Below are 13,703 nucleotides of genomic sequence, written 5' to 3' on the forward strand. Positions count from 1 at the left end.
AATTTTGGAACTTATATGAATATAACTTGAAAACATGCGCTATGTAGACATAAGAGGTAAAAGCAGAGGTTCAAAATGACCTCTGACATCCTTCTTCACTGTTGCAAGCAAGTAAAAATAATCACAATGCCTTGGGTTCTGAAGCAGGCTATTTTCAGCGGGTTAAGAGTGTTGCCAATTTTTTAATTTGTTCCACTCTGTTTTCTCCTTTCAATCTCATGTAAAGCAATTCATTCCATTACAGCAGATCACCTTCAACATTCAAGAGTAAAATAAAACACCCGTTCCACTTACATGGAATTATTCTTTAAATGATTTATTTCCATGCAGTTGGGGGTCCCAAGATTTTATTAGAGGGGATACAGTATTTTTTTTTTAAGGAGATGTTGGGGGTAGGAGTTTATTAATTAATTAATTAATTTTTGCTGTGTTGCATCTTCGTTTCTGTGCGAGGGCTTTCTCTAGTTGTGGCAAGCGGGGGCCACTCTTCATCGCAGTGCGTGGGCCTCTCACTATCGCAGCCTCTCTTGTTGTGGAGTACAGGCTCTAGACGCGCAGGCTCAGTAGTTGTGGCTCACGGGCCTAGTTGTTCCACGGCATGTGGGATCCTCCCAAACCAGAGCTCGAACCCGTGTCCCCTGCATTAGCAGGCAGATTCTCAACCACTGCGCCACCAGGGAAGCCCCTGAGGATACAGTATTTTTTATTATCATTTTCATTTTTGGTAACTCTGAGCTTCTTGAGTTGTTCACCTTTCCCTGAAGCAAGTATTAATTACAATAGTTTTCCTTGGATTCACATCTCCCTGAGTACTATGGTTTATTTAGCAATGGTGTAAAAAGGAGAGTGTTAGGTTTCCTTGGCAATGAGACAGGCAGACACATGCACACACACACGCACACACACACACAGAGAACATCTCTGGTTAGAGAAAGGGAACATTCGTTTCTTTAGGTATCCACCCTGACACAGCTCGTATTAAAAGCCACCGCATCACTAAAAATGAGAAAAATCTAGCTAGCTTTGGGCCACATTAAGATACAGAGAATGGTATGGGTCAACTGTGAGGCAGGGGTCATCAATAAATTGTATTTGTATAAATGGAGATGATGAAAAGGGGGCAGGGATAATACTTAACACAGGCATTAGAGAAAGTGGCAATTTCTTCACAGCATAACTAACAATATATTAATAATTAACTGCTGAGGTTATACAAGCTTGAACCTCTCCATTTGCCTGAATGGAGAGGAACATTCCCTAATAGTGGATCATAAAACATTGCCACTTTTTTTCTCTTAGTAGGTTTTAGCTTATGAATTCTGCTTTCCTTTGACAAACATTAAGACTTTGCATTCTGTTAAATTATACTGGATACCCTGTATGGGAGTTAAGATGCTCCTAACTCCCTGTGGTCCAGGGACACCTGGGTTCCAGTTCCATCTCTGCCATTTACAAGCTGTGCTCTCTGAGGCCTGGTACTGAGCCTCTAGAAATAACATGGCCAAGTGGATGCAAACATGAAAGGCCATGCACCTGGCAAGTGGGGAGCCCTCAGTGTGTCTGGATGATTAAGGCTGTGTGCTGACGGGAGACAGCCCAGGGTTGGACATGTCACGTGGAGAATGAAGTGACTAACTGGCTTAAAAAAAAAAAAAAGGGAAAATGAAAGTGACAAAATGAGAAAATATTTGCAACTCATATCACAAAGAGCTAATCTCCCAATACAAAGAGCTCCAAAATACAGCAAAGAAAAAGACCGAAAAGTTATATATGTAAAAAAAATAGCCCAGGGTATAATCAGGCACTTCACAGAAATGGAAGCATAAATGGCTTATGCATATGAAAAGGTGTCCAACCTCACTTATAATGGAATAAATGCAAATTAACGGTCACCGAGATATCATTTTCTCTCTCAGATGGGCAGAAATTTAAAACATTGATATAGCTCAAGGCAGACTGGTACCCTGAGGCACTATTAGTGGGAAAGCAAATTGATACTTTTCCTTTGGAGGACATTTTCACAACTCCTGTCAAAATGACAAATGTACATAACTCTTGATTCAGCAAATGCATGGCTATAATTTACAGTACAGATAAACTGCTGTTTGTACAAAATGACATGTTTGTACCTGGTTATTCATTATAGCACTGTTTGTAAGGACGAAGGATTGGAAGCAACTTAGATGTCTCTCAGAAGGGAACCAGTCAACGTAATTATGGTTCAGCCACACGCTGGAATACCACGCAGCTATTAAAAAAGAACGAGGAGGCTTATGTACTGACGTGGTGAGATCTGAGACAGATTAAGTGAAAGAAGCTTGATGCAGAATACTGTGTATGGCATGCCACCATTTGCATACAAAAGCAAAAAATATATCTCTGGCATGTATCTGCACAAAAAATCCTTGAAGGATATACAGACCCCAAGTAACAGTGACCACTAGAGTTAGACAGGTAATAAAGGCACAGGAATGAAAGGGACACTTTTCACAGTATTTCTTCTAAAAGCATCATGAGGATTAACCCTTCTACATATTACCATTTACAACATTAAAAAAATTTTTTTTAAGTTAGGGGTGAAAGCCATAACCCCAAAACAAAGCTCTGCACACTGGGTACCACACAGCAGAAGGGTTTGCTTCTGCTTATTAAGCTGCTCCAGTGAGTAACAAATACCAACTCGGCATGAATGAAGTTCTATTGCAGGAAATGCAAATTAATGGGCTGTTGGCTCCAGCTGGAGTTTCTCAGGAGGTATAGGGCACAAGTGCAACACCAAACAGCGGGTGCAGTGAGGATAAGCCAGCAGACACTAACCTGATTTTCTCAGGTTGGGCACTGGCAGACCTACTGGGTACCAGTGTGGGTGCTGGTCCACTGATGCCCAGCACAGAGGCTCCTCTGCACGCGCACGAAAGGCTAAACCAAGGCAGTAACACAACCGCAATCAGCGTTAGTCTGCTGGCCCGTGGAAGAGGTCCACCAAAGACTCCTGCAGGCTTTCCTTGCTGGAGCCTGGGTGGTAGCCCACAGGAGACTGTCCAGCACCTAGACTCCTCCAGCAAAAACGGACTCTGCTGAAGAGCAGACTTCTTCACAATTTAAGGCTTATGTTTCTTCAATCCATTTATGTAGTGATTGGGGGAAAAAACTCCACTTTCCTGTCTTGGCATAAAATCGAGCCTTTGGAAATTTCAGCTGTGAGGTTTTCACCAGGGGTTTGACATGTCTGGATCCCAAGAGCTGGTAAAATGTCACCAATAAAAATCTGGAGGCCGACATGGGATTTCCAACTTGCTTTTGCCAAGTAAGAACTTAAGCAAGTAAGCCAACACACAGTACTGTCCTATCAAATTATTAAAGAAAGGGTTTGTTAACTCCACCAGAGGAGGAAGAAATTTCAACTAAAAAACTGTACTTTTCTCTATCTTGTCCTTTCCTCCCTTATTTCACCAAGAAGCCAAGTTTGATTATGGATCAGCTCTGGCATTTTGATATTCACTCTTCGGAGGAGTGTTCAATTGTTAATTTAACTACATTTAATTTAAAGTTAGTGTTCGTCTTAAGTCCAAAAGTACGTTATTTCTTAATGGCAATAAATGTTTAGGATTATACAACGCTGAAGCTTGAGGAAGCATTAGCCACCGTCTGGAATTTCCCATTTAGCAGATAAGGAAATCAAAGTCCAGGGAGGGAAAGTACTGACTGAGGCTAGTCAGGAACAAACAAGAGGGGAGATTAGATCCACATCAGGGCAGTGGAAAAGTCACAAGCAGTCAGCTTTGCCTTAACTTCAATTTAATGTTCCCCGGTTAGTCTTCCTTTTCAGGATCCAGTTAGAGGCTTCAGGTACAACCTGCCCAAATACCCCAATTACTTCCCCAGGAGGGCCTCAGGTAGGCTGCGTTTGATTAGCCATGCTGGGGTTCTCATCTGTATGTACCGTGAACACCCAGCTTTGTGTATGTGATTTCAGAGCCTGATAGCCAAGCGTCATTTTTGGTGGCACTGGGTGGAGAGATGTGGTGCGAAGCAATGGGGTGAAACTGATTAAGCATCTCCAGGACCCTTAAGGGGTCCAGTGTTGGAGCTGAGGCCCAGAGCTTTGAGGTTTTAGAGGCAGCATTTTATATATGGTGAGCTTCCTTGATTTCAAACTGTAACCGACAGTTAGTGGGTTTGTGGCCTCCTGGCAAAACAAGTGGGTCAGCAACTTCTAGGTGACAGATTTATCATGAGGGATCGGTCCATGCAATTATGGAGGTTGAAAAGTCCCACGATCTGCCATATGCAAGCTGGGGGTCCAGGAGAGCTGGTGGTGTAATTCCAGTCCAAACCCGAATGTCTGAGAACCAGGAAAGCCAATGGTATAAGGCCTGGTCCAAGTCTGAAGGCCCAAGAACCAGGAATGCTGATGTCCCAGGGCAAGAGAAGATGGATGTCCCAGCTCAAGCAGGGAGTGAATTAGCCCTTTTCCCACCTCTTTGTTCTATTCAGGCCCTCAACGAATTAGATGATGCCCACCCAAACTGGTGAGGTGATTTTCTTTACTCAGTCTATTGATTCAAATGCTAATTTCTTCTAGAAACATCCTCACAGACACACCCAGAAATAATGTCTTATCAGCTATCTGGGCATCTCTTAGCCAGTCAAGGTGACACATAAATTTAACCATCACAGCAAACATGACCACATCTCCCATGAGGCAGGATCAGTGAAGGGTCTTTTGTCTTAATGTACAGATGGTGATACTGAGACAAAGAAAACTTAAGTGCAATACAATTGGACAAGTGACACTACAGTCCAGTAACAAACTAGTGGTGGCAGCCAGTCTTCAAAGTAGACCTTTGTAAGTCAGGGTATGAAGAAGCAGCTTTAAGCATTATTAATTGCCTCTGCCAACTCAGGCAAGGCAGAGATCGCACAGGTTTCACATATGACTATTTAACCTGTGAAACAGAAATTGGTCCTCTCTCTTGCCAAATTAGACAGTGCTCTTGAATGGAAAAACAAAACAAACATAAGAAAATAACAGACATACCCCCCTGCTGGTGCCAACCTCCTTCTGCTGAGCACATCTGTGATGGGTACCCCTGAGCCGCCTTGTGAAACACGAGGCTGCACCATCTTCTGAGGCGAATCAGCTGACAGCCAGTCTTTAAAAGTCAGTAGCTGAAGACAGCTTAAATTCCAAAACCAAAGAATGCATTCTGCGGTGTCGTTTACTGGGAACATGTGATATCGTTGTTCATCATCTAAATGTTAAACTTCCCAAGTAGTTATTACCACACTGGGAAATTATGTTTTCAAGGCAATTTCAAATAAGTTAAAATGTTATGTAATATTCAGTGCATGCAATAAATCTTTCAGTTTTGAGTTAAAGGAAGAGGTATATAATTTTTACTGACAGAAAATCATTTTTCCGCAGCCCCGCTACATAAATGTTGAACAAATATTTTAAAAGTTTTGACTTGAAGGGACCTTGTGTTATCGGCTTGTCCAGTGACAGTCACACCTCTCATTTAATCCAGAGAAAAATATTCTGGCAGCTTTGTGTTCTATCCACATCTATATAAAACCTGGTATGGAATGTCTGTATAGATCAGGGGTTGGCGATCTTTTTAGAGTCTTGTTGCGACTACTCAACTGTGCTGGCGTAGTGCAAAAGGAGCCACAGACAATATGTAAGTGAATGGGCGAGGCTGTGTTACAAGTAAACTTTATTTAAAAAAAGAGGCAGGGGGCCAGCTTTTTCTCTTGAGCTGTAGTGTGCTGACCCCTGGTACAGACAGATTCTTGGATGAGTTTAAGTCAGTGAAACTTGAAATGCAGGTGGTTGGCTAGTCTGTCAAAACCATAACGTCTAGCACTGATATCTGGCAACACTTATATGACAACACTTATATGACCTTTGACATATATGTTTGCTTGTCATTTAGAATAATGTTTCACCCTTGCAGTAGTTCTGCGGAATTCTCTCCTCTCTTTGAGGGTATTCCCTGGAGATTCAAATAAATCCCAAAGAGCGTCCATCAATCTAAGGGCAGTCCGTGCTTTGCAATGGTCCTCACAGCAAGCTAAGCTCCATTTCATAAGTGAGGAGATGAAAATTCAGGGGAGTTTTACAAAGTCTTTGGTTAGATAATTATTCTTGAATATGGAAAGATATATAAACTTTTATTGCCAGCTTTCCAGAGGAGGCAGTGATGGTGTCTCCTGCAGGGGAGCAGAGGGACGGATTCAAGCTGATTGTCAAGGGGCCAGACAGGTAGATTTAGTTTCATAATTCTAGATTTTTTTTTGATTCAAAAATGCAGAAATACTGTTCCTGTGCTCTATCACCATAGTGTCGGGAGAAACAAAACTTTGGAGCCAGCCACCCCGGAGTTCAAATCCTGGCTTTACCATTTTTTGGTTTATCACGTTGGTTCCCAGGGCCTTAGTTACTTCATATATAAAATGGCTTTTTTATGGCAAAGATGAAAGTAATAACAATAATTGAATAATGCATATTATATAAATATTATTAATAAAACTATGCTTGGTCCATAGTTGGCACATAAACTTTGCCTCCTGTTGCCAGTTCAGGTTCAGGTTTACATGGTAGAAACATTATAAAACATCCTCTTTCTTCCTAATTCCATTTACATGGGAATATTTATCTGCAACCCTGAGTTTCTGATCATGGCACAGAATTTGGGGTCAAAAGATTAAGATATGACCATGGTTCTCTTACTCATCTACTTTGTGACCTTGGAAGATCATGGAATCAGACAGTTGAAAAGGGTATTATATCATCCTTCAAGTCTTAAACAGGTCCAGAGCTTTCTCCATCTACAAAATGAAATAATCTGTAGTGCAAATAGATAATATCTGAAAATAACTTTGAGCCACTTTAAAATAAAGAAATAAAAAAATAACACAATGCACTTTGTTGCTAAGGGAAACAGAACCAGCAGCTTCCTAGCAGTGGTAAATTAAAACATCTCAAGGTACCCTAATCAATTAGTTCTATGACCCAGATAAATGCATTGAATTTTAGAGCCACCAGAGACTTCAGAATGTTTCAGTTGCTTCAACAAGGGCCAGTCCTGCCCACCTTTCTCTACTCATCCACAGGCATATGGGTAGGTAAGGAAGGAGCATTATTTGGCCCCTTTACTGAGTTATAAATGACATACAATAGGGTATAAAGTTTATTAATCTTCACATATGCATATACCAGTGAAACCACCACCATGATCAAGATACTGAATTTATCCATCACTTTGGGGGGCATTTTGATTGCTACAGTTACTGGCAACTGGCAACTGGGGTTGACAAATGTGCAGTCTTGCACAAAGAATTAACTCATCCAAAAAAAGCCAATAGCACCTCCATTGAGAAATACTGGGCCCAATCCCTTTGCTAAACCAATGAAGAAACTGATCCCAGATGAGGAAACTGAGACAAGACCCCATGTAAGTTTCTTCTGCTTCATATAAATGCATCTGGAGCACATATGTTCTTTAAACAAACGATACAGTATCTGCTGAAAGAAATTCTTGCCTGAATCAAACATTTAATGTCATATTGACATTTAAAAGCTATATATGCTTTAAATGATGTATTTTAAATGTGACGATGGACTCCTCTAAATAGGGTCAGTTAGGTGCCCCTCACCAGTGACATGTGTGCCATTCAGCGGCTGCTGCTGCTATCCTGGAATATAGAGTTAAGGTCAAAGATACAGAAGCCAGCCAGGTCCAACTCTGGTTTCTTACTCCTGAATAAAAAGTGAAAAAAACTCTCATTCTTGTCTTAATCATAACGATGCAATATGCTTATGAAAAATTGTCAGTGAACAAAAGGAATCAAGGCACTCAAAGGGCCTAAAAGAGCCTATGAAGACCTCAGTTATGTGCTCCTTGTTGTACGTATCTCATACATGTCATTCAGTTGCTAAACAGATGTAATTTTGATATTTAAGATATTAATTAAAAAATCATTTAGGGGGCTTCCCTGGTGGTGCAGTGGTTGAGAGTCTGCCTGCCAATGCAGGTGACGTGGGTTCGTGCCCCGGCCCGGGAAGATCCCACATGCCGTGGAGAGGCTGGGCCCGTGAGCCATGGCCGCTGAGCCTGCGCGTCCGGAGCCTGTGCTCCGCAACGGGAGAGGCCACAACAGTGAGAGGCCCGCGTACCGCAAAAAAAAAAGAAAAGGAAAGAAAAAATCATTTAGGGTTTTATGAGCTCCAAGAACAAAACTTGGTATCAACTAGAACAACTGTCACCCTAAAACGGGAGGCAATGTGCTAGCTCGGTGGTTCTCAAACTTTTATGTGCTTAGAATCACCTGGAGCGACTGTTAAAACAGATTCCTGGGTCCCAGACCCAGAGTATCTGACTTTGTTGATCTGGGGGGAGCCCAAGAATCTGCATTTCTAACAAGTTCCAGATGATGCTGATGCTGCCGGCCTGGGGACCGTATGCTTGGGCCATGCCTTCCTGCGGTTCCCATCAATGGCTGGCTCTGTTGATTGGACACTATGAGAAGAAAAGATCAGCCAGGATGCAGCACCCTGCCCTTCTGTGTACACCCATCTTGAGCTGTAACTGCTCCGGCATCCTGAACTCACTGCCAGCCAGCCTCTTACAAAAGGCCTCTGCTCCTCTTGTTCTTTGCAGTGGAAGAAAAAAATAAGGTTGGAATATTTGGGTAGAGGCCCTAGAAGACCATGAGAATTAGAATATTCTGGAAACACATTTACAGGACTTTGAGCCTGATTCACAGGAATTTGAGCCTAACAGAACATACCAAAAGATTAAGATAAACTCATAACCTCCTGACTTTAAAGAGAAAAAATAGTTAATACATACTGTTTTGGAATGATAGGTTGTTAAAAACAAACACAACGGACATTTTCCAGCTATAGAAAGAAGAGCAGTGTCATGAGCAGACAGGATTATATCTTAGGCCTTGGGGTTGTCCATTTTCTGCATGGAAACTAGTTCTTGTGGCTGCTAGGGAAACCTAGAGAAGCAAACTTTAAAACTTGCATAGACCAACTTTGTTCTTCAGCCCAGAGCATTTAAAGCAAAATGAAGCTGTCTGGGTTCATAGCTGACTTTCTTTTATCCATGGGCTCTGTTGTGGCTACATGGACACCCTCACCTAAAGGTTTTATTTCTAGGCAGTTGACACCTGGACATAGAAATAAATGTAAGTACCATCTCCCTGAAGGTTTTTTAAAGAAATAAGACAATGAGAACACTGAGAGGAAAAGTGTCAGTCCAACCATTCTCACTCAAGCCAAATAATAATTGATAATAAAATTGGCTTATTTTGGAGAGAAATAGTTATTTTAAAATAAATGACAAGTCAATCCTCATAGCCCCAAAGAAAATATAATTGGCCCCAAGCCCCCAAATCAAATATCTTTATTTTTATTTTTTTGAAAAGTCCTGTCTGTAGTAGCTACATTTCCAATTTAATCATGAGTAGTTCTCTTCCTATGTTAAGCTAGTATTAGACTTATAAATTATTTATTTATTTATTTTGGTAAAGCATGTATAACATAAAGCTTACCATCTTAACCATTTTAAAATGCATAGTTGAGTGGCATTATGTCCATTCGTATTGTTGTGCAACCATCCCTACCATCCATCTCAGACTTATTAGTTTGACTTCCCCTCGCCCAGTATAATAAAGTGAGACGTGATATGTATGGGTAACTTGGGTGTTTTTGCAAATATGGCATCAAAATAGGGGGATCCTCATAAGCTTTCTGGAGGCAAGTTAAAAGAGGAGATACATGAGTGTACTCAGACAGGAGGCCCAAGCGCGCATCCCCCAACTCATCTTTTAAATTAGGGCTAGCAAAAACTCGGCACCAGCTGCTGCGTCTTGGGTGCCCTCTTTTTCTAAACCTATGCAGACATTACTCTGTGATTACTGTACTCTTTCCCACTGAATCTCAGAGTCTTTCTCCATAGGGTCTTCTAAGCATTATCACAACCAATCAATTACAACTGGCCCAAAGGATGAACCCTATTTACCACCACCACATACAAACGCAAGACACCTGACGCAACTGAAAGTACTAATTTGGATTGCTTTTGGGCAAGCCAAAGGTCTAACATGAACATCAGTACACGATGTACACAGGCATGGATAATAAAGTCTTGTACTGGTAGAAAAGTCTTCAATATGGAGATGTCACAACGAAGCTTCCTTAGCATGGAAATCATCACAAGTAACAACGTTCTTACCTGGGTAGGAACACACTTTCCACCACATAGAAGTCTTGCATGAGAACATCTCGATCTGGCTTGGAGGTGAGATTACCCACTGTGTATCCTATTCCCAGCTGAATAGCACCTTTGATGGCAGATGATGCAGTCTGCAGGGACAACAAGGATTTCGGCGTTAGCCTCAGTAGTTGGGGCCTTGCTCAATGTCACAAGCAGCAAAAACAGGAGAGTGAGGTTAGATTTCCTTTCTTGTTCCTAAGCAAAGAGGAAGCTAGGTTTGGAAAGATGACAGGCTGCTTCTTTTAAGGGAGAGCACTTTCCAAACATCAAGGACACTCCTTGCCATGAAATTATTTCGGTGGTAATCTTTCCAATAAGTGTTCCTAAGGTCAAATTACAGTCCAAAATCTCCATCTTTCTTTTATTAAGAACTTAGAAACTTGGTAGAACACTTGCAATATACAGAATTATAATTTCTACCAAAGGATAATTGATACCATTGCATTTTTTAAAAAATCAGAAGTTCTGTAACATACCTATGGATGAGGAAGAGTGTTTGTCTTCATAAGAAATAAGAGAGCAAAAAATAATTTGAGCCTTTGGAATATATAAAAAATTTTTTAAACATCTTTATTGGAGTATAATTGCTTTACAATGGTGTGTTAGTTTCTGCTTTACAACAAAGTGAATCAGTTATACATATACATATGTTCCCATATCTCTTCCCTCTTGCGTCTCCCTCCCTCCCACCCTCCCTATCCCACCCCTCTAGGTGGTCACAAAGCACCGAGCTGATCTCCCTCTGCTATGTGGCTGCTTCCCACTAGCTATCTGTTTTACGTTTGGTAGTGTATATATGTCCATGCCACTCTCTCACTTCGTCCCAGCTTACCCTTCCCCCTCCCCATATCCTCAAGTCCATTCTCTACATCTGCGTCTTTATTCCCGTCCTGCCCCTAGGTTCTTCATGACCTTTATTTTAAAAAATTTTTTTTAGATTCCATATATACGTGCTAGCATACGGTATTTGTTTTTCTCTTTCTGACTTACTTCACTCTGTAGGACACACTCTAGGTCCATCCACCTCACTACAAATAACTCAATTTTGTTCCTTTTTATGGCTGAGTAATATTCCATTGTATATATGTGCCACATCTTCTTTATCCATTCATCTGTCCAAGGACACTTAGGGTGCTTCCATGCCCTGGCTATTGTAAATAGAGCTGCAGTGAACATGACCCTTTTTGAATTGTGGTTTTCTCAGGGTATATGCCCAGTGGTGGGATTGCTGGGTCGTATGGTAGTTCTAGTTTTAGTTTTTTAAGGAACCTCCATACTGTTCTCCATAGTGGCTGTATCAATTTACATTCCCACCAACAGTGCAAGAGGGTTCCCTTTTCTCCACACCCTCTCCAGCATTGTTTCTAGATTTTTTCATGATGGCCATTCTGACTGGTGTGAGGTGATATAGAAGACCTAAATAGACATTTCTCCAAAGAAGATATACAGATTGCCAACAAACACACGAAAGAATGTTCAACATCATTAATCATTAGAGAAATGCAAATGGAATATATAAAGTTTGATTTGAAAACTGCTTACTCGTTTTGCCATGGGTCCATAATCAAAATTTCCTTCACTGATCTATGATAAAACACATAGCATTGGAACACCAATATTTCCAATTTACTACTTGTCTAATATTAATCCATAATTAAATCGACAATGTTATCTTGGAGGAATAACATACGTGTGTGTGTGTGTGTGTGTGTGTGTACGTGAATGTGCATGTGTACATAAATACTTTTAACCAACATAATAGGAGAAATAGCAGAATAACTCAATTTAGGAAAATCAGAATGCATTCCTCTTAAGGGTGAAAGTGTAGCATATTTTTATGCCTTGCAGTGTTTAATGTAGTACCATGTACACAGCAGGAGCTAAATAAATACTTAAATCAGTGGTTCTCAACCAGGGACATCTGACATTGTCTGGAGACATTTTTTGGTTGTCATAACTGATGGTGGTGGTGTTACTACTGGCATCTAGTGGGTAGAGGCCAGGGACACTGCTAAACATCCTGCAGTGCACAGGACAGCTCATAACGAAGAATTATCGAGCCCCAAATATCATTAGTGCTGAGGTTGAGAAACCATGCCTTAAATGAATGTAATAAAGATCATGTTTTATTAAAAAAATATTCCTTTTGAGTTATCATTTTCACTTAGCAAATCCAAGACCCATCTCCACTTTCCCACATGCTTTTTTTTTTTTTACTTCTTGCTTTTAACATCAAAAAACATATCTCCTAACATTTCTGAAAAAAAAAAACAAAAAAAAAACATATCTCCTTGAAAAAATGTATCCTCTTGATTTCTATGATAGAACATGGTCCTGGGCCCACTTCCACCTCTTCTGATAGTCTCTCATGTCTTCACTAACTTCTCATATTTTTTATTTATTGATTTGTATTTTTTTGCAGTACACGGGCCTCTCACTGCTGTGGTCTCTCCCATTGCAGAGCACAGGCTCCGGACGCGCAGGCTCAGCAGCCATGGCTCACGGGCCCAGCCGCTCCGCGGCACGTGGGATCCTCCCGGACCGGGGCACGAACCCGGGTCCCCTGCATTGGCAGGCGGACTCTCAACCACTGTACCACCAGGGAAGCCCCTCATATTTTATTTGTTATAATTGCAGTGCCCCTAAAAGTTTGATCCTTAGATTTCCTTAATTATGCAGACAATCAATCCATTCCTAATGGCTTCAAATACTGGAACTAACAGCTCTATGCATATGACTCTCAGACGTTTTAAACCTACTTGGATGCGACTCTATCATCACAAACACAGTATATACGGCACCAAACTAAATTTTATCTTACAACCAATCCACCCCCACCCCGCCCCGCCGAGACTGGTTTCCTCTCCCAAGGTTCAGTAATCCTGTCAACCAAGGTTGAACCCCAAACAAACCACATCTTGCACAGGGCGAGGTCCCCAGTAAATACTTGCTAACTCCCCTTGAAATGGCCACGATCATTCATACCGCTCAGGCACCTCCACTCTACAAGCAGTAACAATCACTTTCCCATGGAGTCATCATTGAATCGCTCTGCTTACTTCACTGCAAATATTACACCACCCTTAGGGTGAGGAAAACTACCTATCCCTGTCCCTGCAGGAGGTAAGAGAAACATCTTGGTGTTTTTCTTTTTTACTTATGATCCCAGAGCAAGATGGCAAAAGACTGAGAGTCAAGCCCAAATAGTGAAACCAGTGCTTAAAAAACAAAAAGTTGCTATTTTAATACTCCCGCTCTGAGCTCAGCAATGCCAATTGGCATCAGTGACCTTTTGTACCGATAGCTCTGACTTCTGAAGGCTGAAATGAATTTTTCTCATTTTAACCTCACATAAAAATTCAAGAGATTTCTCTTCTATCCATCACTCAGGGCAGTATGGCACAAGACATG

The 13,703-nt window shown here is 41.3% G+C and overlaps 1 protein-coding gene across 5 annotated transcripts in view; it reads right to left on the reverse strand.

The window, feature by feature from the left end:
* Positions 1-13,703, reverse strand: part of PIP5K1B (phosphatidylinositol-4-phosphate 5-kinase type 1 beta) — a 328,734-nt gene that overhangs the window by 154,917 nt on the left and 160,114 nt on the right. For all 5 annotated transcript variants that reach the window (XR_009564323.2, XR_009564324.2, XR_011377538.1 and 2 more), the window contains one exon: positions 10,251-10,381. Coding sequence is in view for 2 of the 5 variants with exons in the window: in XM_030877052.3 (XP_030732912.1) it covers positions 10,251-10,381 (131 nt within the window). In the remaining 3 variants the exon portion in view is untranslated. The remainder of the gene's footprint in view (positions 1-10,250; positions 10,382-13,703) is intronic.

The sequence above is a fragment of the Globicephala melas genome, chromosome 6, assembly GCF_963455315.2.
Source record: "Globicephala melas chromosome 6, mGloMel1.2, whole genome shotgun sequence".
In the NCBI taxonomy this organism is placed as follows: Eukaryota; Metazoa; Chordata; class Mammalia; order Artiodactyla; family Delphinidae; genus Globicephala; species Globicephala melas.